The sequence below is a fragment of the Cydia splendana genome, chromosome 26, assembly GCF_910591565.1.
Source record: "Cydia splendana chromosome 26, ilCydSple1.2, whole genome shotgun sequence".
NCBI classification, from domain to species: Eukaryota; Metazoa; Arthropoda; class Insecta; order Lepidoptera; family Tortricidae; genus Cydia; species Cydia splendana.
The window spans coordinates 10,348,135-10,357,190 of NC_085985.1; the positions used below are offsets into that span (position 1 = coordinate 10,348,135).

The window sequence follows — 9,056 nt, forward strand, 5'->3', positions numbered from 1 at the left end:
CGGGACCCTATTACTAAGACTCCGCTGTCCGTCCGTCCGTCCGTCCGTCCGTCCGTCCGTCCGTCCGTCCGTCTGTCACCAGGCTGTATCTCACGAACCGTGATAGCTAGACAGTTGAAATTTTCACAGATGATGTATTTCTGTTGCCGCTATAACAACAAATACTAAAAACAGAATAAAATAAAGATTTAAGTGGGGCTCCCATACAACAAACGTGATTTTTGACCGAAGTTAAGCAACGTCGGGCGGGGTCAGTACTTGGATGGGTGACCGTTTTTTTTTTTGCCGTTTTTTGCATTGTGGTACGGAACCCTTCGTGCGCGAGTCCGACTCGCATTTGCCCGGTTTTTTACATGCAATTAATGTTCCCACCCTCCCACCGCAAAAAAATATAACAAACCACCACCAAAAGAATAATACTCGACACGTGTTTCGCCTCTCTACGAGGCATCTTCAGGCAAATACGCAAGTAAGTATAACGGGTTAGCACTGATTGACTATAGGACGTTATCTTGTCGCGGATTAACAAAGTAATATTTTGGTTTTGATTAAGCTTTTAGCAGTATAGACATAGAGAAATATAAGAAAGGAAAGAGTGGTAACTCCATATATCAGTTTTCTTACCAAAACGCGAGTTATTTCGTAGTCGACATGATGGGGTCCGCTTGTTACAAGCTTTTTGCTAACGTATTTATACAAGCATTTTATATATTGTGACCTTTTTTGCCACTTTTGTGTTATTTCTAGTCAGGATCGCGAGCCCGCGAAAAAAAGTGTCCTAAAATTTCCATACATTTTTCAAACTTTCCTTTTTGTTACCGCCATACAAAGTGTATGGGGACATGGTAACATAATAGGAAAAAAACTCTGGGACATTTTTTTATCCCATTAGGATCGAAAGAGCTCGTGATTCTGAGTAGAAATAACACAAACGTGGCAAAAAAAGTCACAATAAATAAAAATGGCAAAAAATAAAAGAAACGCTCTTATGAAATATGTAAGTATGTAACTATGTTTGTACGTGTCAAATCTTGCAAGTTAAAGACCCATTTCCCGACTTCCAATGAAGCTGAAAATTTGCATACATATGTAAGTCGGGTGACAATGCAATATTATGGTACCATCGAGCTGATCTGATGATGGAGACAGGAGGTGGCCATAGGAACTCTGTGATAAAACAACGAAACCTAAATGCGTTTGGGGGTTTTAGAATTGTCTCGATGAGTATTAGTTGCCTGTGGAAAGAAAAGTACAGTCAGCGATAAAAGCTTGTACCAAAAATGAAATTTTTGCCAAAAACTTATTACACTATTATTTTAGACAGCTATTTCATTTAAAAGGTTAACTATACCACACCAACCAAGACTTTGTATGTACTTGTATCAGAAAATAATAAAAATAAAGTTAAAGGTTAATTTTTCACAAAAAAACGATTCCAGGCGTGGCTCACTCCGCGATTTCGTCGCTTTGCTACAGGTAGCTACAAGTACATCCGTCTCACACCAATTTTGGTGGCTAGCCATAAACCGCGCGTTGCGCTGTCGCCGCCTAGCGGCCATATCTGTCCTGATCGTAACAGACGCGTTTTGTTAGAGCATGAATCTTCTGTACCTAGTACTATTATTTATTCTGTGACGATACTAGAAATTTATAACATGAATTTTTTTCAACCTAAGTCTTTTCTTGACATATTCGTCTCCCTGTTGCTTTATGACATGAAACATTGAAGGCCTGAGTGGTAGCCGGGAGCCCTTTTTAAGCTTGCCTTAGATACCCTTTTCTTGCCATAATCTGAGTTTCCGGTATATTTATATGCTTATAAAAATATTATTCTATAGTACCAACCATTAGTGAGAAGAGCGTCTTTTATTTTTTGCCATTTTTATATATTGTGACCTTTTATGCCACTTTTGTGTTATTTCTACTCAGAATCACGAGCTCTTTCGAACCTAATGGGATAAAAAAAATGTCCCAGAGTTTTTTTTCTATTGTGTTACCATTTCCCTATATACTTACATATATGGCGGTAACAAAAAGGAAAGTTTGAAAAATGTATGGAAATTTTAGGACACTTTTTTCTCCTATAAGGATGAAAAGGGCTCCCGATCCTGACTAGAAATAACACAAAAGTGGCAAAAAAGGTCACAATATATAAAAATGGCAAAAAATAAAAGAAACGCTCAGAAACACAATTTTTTTAATATTATTATTTTATTTTTTGTGATATGCCGGAGACTGAATGGCAGTTTTGCCTAAATTATGGTTGTTTAACGATTTAGTTCTATTACTAACATTTTGTAGACTTAATCAAACTAGTATTTTTGTAATATTTAATCAGATATGAACAATATTAACTTTGGCCTAAATCCAATTGTAGAAATCGGTAAGGTATATTCGGGTAAATACGAATACTCAAAATTGTCAAGTAATCCGAAAATGGACTCTAAATTGATGGAATTAAGGGCGATTTTCGAAGTTACCTAACATTCTGTACATATTCCTAATCACCCGAATGCATCTAATTGGTTTTCATTGTAGAAATGGGGATTACTTATGTAAGGTATTACATTAATGTGAATTCCACGCAGAACTCCTCTAAACATATTGTTCATTCTGTTTTTTAGTACCTATTAATTAGTGCTAATTATTAGTATATTTGAACCTCATAAGGCTCACTCAATGTGCATTACACTTTACAATCAAATAAGATCCTTTCATAAAACAAAGTAGCATTTCTTTTTTTTAATGAGCGTTTCTTTTATTTTTTGCCATTTTTATATATTGTGACCTTTTTTTGCCACTTTTGTGTTATTTCCACTCAGAATCTCGAGCTCTTTTGATCCTAATGGGATAAAAAAATGTCCCAGAGTTATTTTCCTATTGTGTTACCATTTCCATATAAACTTTATATGGCGGTAACAAAAAGGAAAGTGATGTATGGAAATTTTACCAGAACACTTTTTTTCTCCTATTAGGATGAAAAGGGCTCGCGATGTTGACTATAAATAACACAAAAGTGGCAAAAAAGGTCACAATATATAAAAATGGTAAAAAATAAAAGAAACGCTCAGTAATAGTAAAATTCGGCACGGTGGGCTTTACGAGGTAAAGGCTTAAGTAGTGTATAGAGCCTTCTTTCTTCCTCTTTTATAAATCTGTTATACATATATGTACTCGTAGTTAATTTACAAGGATGTTGTATAATGTGCAGTTTTCATCGTAGCTCGATGCATCTGGCAGCTGTCGCGTCAGATCTATACTCTGTATCTTTAGGTATTTAAATAAAAGTAAAGAAACAATTTTTACATTTTCTGGTAGTTATAACATTTATTGGTTAACCAACCAAATACAAAAACCGCCTGGATCTATCACTAAACGACATGGCTTTAACCTACATTATTTGATCATGTAATGTTTTCATCTACCCTCAACTGGCTTTAGGAGCCATTTGAGGGTAGATTTTGTTTACTTTTATTTAAATACCTAAAAATACAGAGTATAGGATGAAAACTGTGGAGTAAGGCAAAAATGTTACCCTTTCATATTGTGTGTGGTTCAAAATCGTGGATTTAAACGTCGGTGGTGCTGTATAACGGATGACTCACGCTAGACCGGGCCGGGCCCGGGCCGAGGCGTCCGGCATATCATTTTCTATGACGGCTGATCGGTGATCACGTGGTGCTTTCCATGGAAAACGAAGCGCCGGAAGCTTCGGCCCGGTCTAGCGTGAGTCATCCTTAAAACAGAAAAAATCGTGAAATTTTGACTAAAAATCCTTTTTCACAGACATGAGGTTAATCAATTTGTATGGAGCATTTTTTTGCCTTACGGCTACTTAAATATACCTACTTTAATATTTAAGTATAATATATTCTTTTTATATATTTACATGCATTCAGGATCCAGCCATCTTCTTTATGTACTTCATAGAGTTCAATGTATGTTCTATAGACTTATACAGGGTGGCACGGAAATACGTAAATTTTTTTAGGATATTTTTTCTTACTTACATTAAGGTAAACGTACTGGTGCTCGACGAGGTCCCAGTACATGTCATCTTGAAACTTAAGTCATTGTCAATAGAGGTGACAGCAAGGTGTCATCCATTGGGCATTAGCATGTCGAGCACTAGTACGTTTATCTTACACGTATATAAAACGGTGTCCGTCACTTTCTATCCCACGGTGTTAAAAAGTGACAGTTATTTTATCACGTGGATAAAGATGGATAAAGCTATCCATAATACGCCGGCAGGAAAATATAATTTGTTAACGTATTTTCATGCCACCCCAACTCTCTGCCTAGATATATTATACGTTATAACTATATGTATGTTTGTGTGTTCGTTGCGGTGGCGGTGTGCTTGTCTGTGCTTTGTTTTTCAGCTTTGGTTTTCAGCAATTTGATCTTTAGTCGTTTAAGCTAATATGATTATAAATAGTGCATTTTTTTCTAATGTGGGCAATTTTATTTAAAGGCCCCTGCACTTTTTTTTCAAAATTGGGATTTTTTATGCTCTACTCAGAATCACGAGCTCTTTCTATCCTAATAGGAGAAAAAAAGTGTCCCAAGGTGTTTATTTCCATTCCGTTACCATTTTTCATATACTTTGTATGGCGGTCACGGAATGGAAAGATCGAAAATTGTATGGACATTTTGGGACACTTTTTTTCTCCTATTAGGATCAAAAGAGCTCATGATTCGGAGTAGAAATAACATAAAAAAACCCAAATTTGAAAAAAAAGTGTTGGGGACAACTTTAAACTAAATGGCTCCTATACATTTTGTTACTACAATTTGTGTGTAGAGTTAGCTTAGGGCCGACTGCGACCCGACTGCAACTTGTATGGGAACTGCACGCCGACGTTGCAGTTGGCGTGCAGTTCCCATACAAGTTGCAGTACGTCTGTATCGGCCCTTATAGTTCGTTTTTTTTAGCATTAGAAAGAAGGTAAGCGATCTTGACATGTTTTTTAATTGAAAAACGCTTTTTAAAAATCAGTAACTATTACTTATGAACGCAGAAGGATATAAATGATTGTACTATATTCATAATTGTTACATATTTGCCGTGACTTATTTTTAAAGCGTGGTTTTCAATTAAAAGACATCAAGATTGTTTACCTTTTTTCTAATGCTAAAAAAACGAACTATAGTATCTACTATTACAGGTCAGTACTACTAGATCTACTGTAAAATCTTTTACAGTAGATCTAGTAGTACTGACCTGCCTGACCTTTTCCTGTCTTTTTGTATCACTACACATAGACATGTTCGTTTACTACCTATAGACTAACCTGTTGTTGTGTTGCAGCGTACGGCGGCGCCGGCGCAGGTGCGGGCTCGCAGCGCCCCGCGTCCGTGGCGGGCGGCTCCCCCGCGCTAGACCAGCGCCCCGCCTCCAGGTAACGCAACACTACACTGCACTGGCGTGGAAACAAAAATACAACGGATTGCACTCCGGGAGTGCCGGCGGCATTGTAACTCAAAATATTAATAACAGCGCCATCTAGTGCAAAATGTCTGCACCACTATGTATAATTGAGGTTAACGCCATCTAGCGTTATTTCGTCGCATTACTTGAAACCCCTAAGCACATCACTGTGAGTACTACAGTTATATTAATACCAGTTTGAGGGAAACTCACTAGATGGCATTTAAATCAAAAAAGAAAAACACAATGACATTGTCCGTCACACATGACGTCACGCAAGCGCCCTGCGCCGCCTTAACGAAACAGCAGGCTCAGGCATACATTTTCGCCGCGCGGTAGAAAGAGAGGGTTACGTCTTACGCCTTACGCTGTCTCGAGTTTAACATTTTTTCCCCACCTCAAAAAGTGCACAGCGCCGCTAAAGAAGTTTTCACTTCAAAAATATACATATTTATACAGGGTGGAACATTTCTAGAGACTGAGCTGAAAGGGTAGTGTTATGTAAGTGATCTACAATCGAGTTATTATAATCTTAAATAAAGCTGGATTAAAAAGTGAAACAAAATCATTAAAATGAAATATTTTTTATATCAGTGACAACCCTACCTCTACAAGGTTATTTACATCCATACTAATATTATAATAATATTATAAAGCGAAAGTGTGTCTGTCTGTCTGTCTGTTACCTTTTCACGCTTACGCCGCTGAACCGATTTAGTTGAAATTTGGCATAGAGATAGTTTGAATCCTGGGGAAGGAATTAGGATAGTTTTTATCTCGGAAATCATCCCTGAAGAGAGTGCAAAGGGGGGTGGAATTGAAAGGGTTAATGCATTGCCTAGTAATTGAAGTAAGCAATGCGCGAATTGAATGATTGCTATTATCATTATCCAGGCGCTATACCTATTTTAGCTGCTGTCGCTTATTCCATGCAGACAAAGTCGCGGGCAAAAGCTACAGCTTTGCAAAAAAGAGTAGAAATTAAAAAGTGGCAACACCGTAGTGTCGTTTCTTTCAAACCAATATATACCGGGTGTGGCCTGTAATATGAGCAAAAAATTAAACTGTAGGCTGTACTCCTCATACTGACCAACATTTGTTCAGCGACTTTTAAAAATAACTTGTGGTTTGATTTTTAATACACTTTAAACTTTATTCTAAGATGCAATGTATTGCGAATTTTGTTATGTTTATGGCGTGACAAGCAACGTCAATCACAATGATATGGCGTGGCGATGGCGTCCATTGAAGATAATATTTATTTTGTATGAAAAATAGGGAGTCTAAATACTTCATAATTTTTAAAAGCTGTTGAACAAAGTGTCACTGTTTGAGGAGTACAATCTATGTTTTAATTATTTGCTCGTGTTACAGGCCACACCCGGTATAAGCAAATGGGACGACACTACAGTATTGCCATTTTTTTATTTCTACTTTTTTTTGCCAAGCTGTAGTTTTAAATGGACACAAATAGTGTAATTTAAGTAATATTGTAATGTATCCCGGCAGATCGTCAGGGGAGTCCGAGCTGTCCGTCAGCGGAGTCTCCAAGGAGAAGAAGGACAAGAAAGGAGTCTTCGGTGGCCTCTTCAGCCGCAAGAAACGCAGCAGTTACATGTAGTCAACCAATATACACCGTGTATACAGGGTGGGCCCGATAACTAACTTAGATTAACCTTCCTAAAAGTTAAAAAAAATGTAATGCGTATTTTTTGCCTACATGCTTTTATAGGCAAAACTTGTTTAGGTGCTCTACGAGATTTTCCTAATTTACGAAGGAAATGAAAAACCCTAAATCATTATATTTAACAGAATCATTTATTTTAAATACAGTCAAAAAATAGAACTCGCATATTAGTGCATGCGAGATGTATAGAAAGTAATTTACGTATACGCGAGCTAATATGTCAATGTCAAAACTGGTGGTGGTAGAGTCAGACCGAGAAAAGTCTGCAGCGATTTTGATAGCCCACTCAGTGCAAGTGTCATTTTAAACGTTAAACTTCTATGAAATTATGCCTTATAAATAACACTTGCACTGCGTGGGCTATCAAAATCGCTGCAGACTTTTTTTGGTCTAACTCTAGCCGTACAGGTGCTGAGGCACAAAAATCTAGTAATTTATTTCTTCTAGATAAAAACACAATGATAACACTAATGATGATACATTTATTACTTGTAATATCATTAGCAAGTTTCAACTATTTTGGGTTATTGGCGCTCACCCTGTATGCAAAGAATAATATAGCGATAGGATTGGAGAAAAAAAAAGTAATTTCAAGATAAATCGTATACAAACGTTTACGATTTGATGACAATAATGAACGTAATTTTTTTAAAGTATAGAATAAAGCATCGACCTTATATGATCGTTTAAAATCATTTTTAATTAATTATTTTTGCTTTTAACGCTATGTTTATGACACAAGTTTTTGTTAACGAGGCCGAATGCTTGCGTTATACCCTATAGTTGTAGTGCATAATTGTTTTCCATCATGTTTTCTCGGAAACGTTCGTTTTTGTCATGCTACTTCAGTCAACCTCAGTACTTTTTGTACCGAGACTGACCGAAATAGCAAGACACGTTCGTATATTTCCGTGAAAATACGATGGAAAATAATTATGCATAACATCTGTATCTATGTCGTTACTTTATATGAAAGTTTTGTTAATAATGTAACGTTAAATCGTGTATATAGTTTTTTGTTATTACTTAACTTCAAAATCGTGCCTTTTTACTTTTTACATAATTATTATTGATATACCATATTTGGTATCTATTTACATATACAAAAATACAGTAACAGATTTATGTTGCTGTTATAAAAAAAATTGAACATCAGGGACCAATTAAAAAAAACATTCCCATGTTTTATGAATATGTCACAAAATGGGACCAATTCTTAAGTCGGTTTTAAAAATGTATTCCCAAGCAATAATCGACAATAATTTTAGTAATATAAGATATTATTTTGTATGTAAACCACGTAATATGTATGTTGTATGCATAATTTGTAGTGTTGCTAAACGAGCGGACCTGGTCGGCCGACATCTTCCTTTTATTTCTGACACTATGTTATTTAGCAAAAAATAATCCTTATGATGAAGCCTTTCGATCGGTATGATAAAGCTACACGGTAATTTTTTTCTCGTGTAGCGGATTCGATTCCCGGTTCAACCAGTAATTATTTAAAAATCTATGAATGCAATTTAAATTGTTTTTTTTTTTTATTAAAACAATGTCTTCTTTAATAACAAAACTTCCGTGAGACACAGACATATTAAATATATTAAAAACGGGTCACTCACGTACTTTAAGTCGAAAAACGCTCGACACGAAACGTCGAAACGGAGTAAAACATGTCGAGCGTTTTTCGACTTAAAATACGTGAGTGACCCGTTTTTAATATATTTAATAATGTCTTCTTTCAGTAAAACGTTCCATCTACAATATTCAAGGTACTTTCCCTCCATGTGGCATAGCCGTGGGACGTCCTGTATACAGCCAGTTTTTTGTATATATAATCATTTATTTACATACAATATATATACAGTGGTACTACTAAACGAAATTAATAACTAGCTTAAATCTAAAATAGGCCCTTGAGGCATTGTACCAAGG

At 36.1% G+C, this 9,056-nt stretch overlaps 1 protein-coding gene across 1 annotated transcript in view; it reads left to right on the forward strand.

Moving 5' to 3' along the window:
- LOC134803416 (spectrin beta chain, non-erythrocytic 2) overlaps positions 1-8,638 on the forward strand; it is a 170,653-nt gene extending 162,015 nt beyond the window's left edge. The window contains exons 85-86 of the mRNA XM_063776235.1: positions 5,315-5,405; positions 6,944-8,638. Of these exons, the coding sequence (XP_063632305.1) occupies positions 5,315-5,405; positions 6,944-7,055 (203 nt within the window). The 3' untranslated portion in view covers positions 7,056-8,638. The remainder of the gene's footprint in view (positions 1-5,314; positions 5,406-6,943) is intronic.
- The last annotated feature ends 418 nt before the right edge of the window (positions 8,639-9,056 follow it).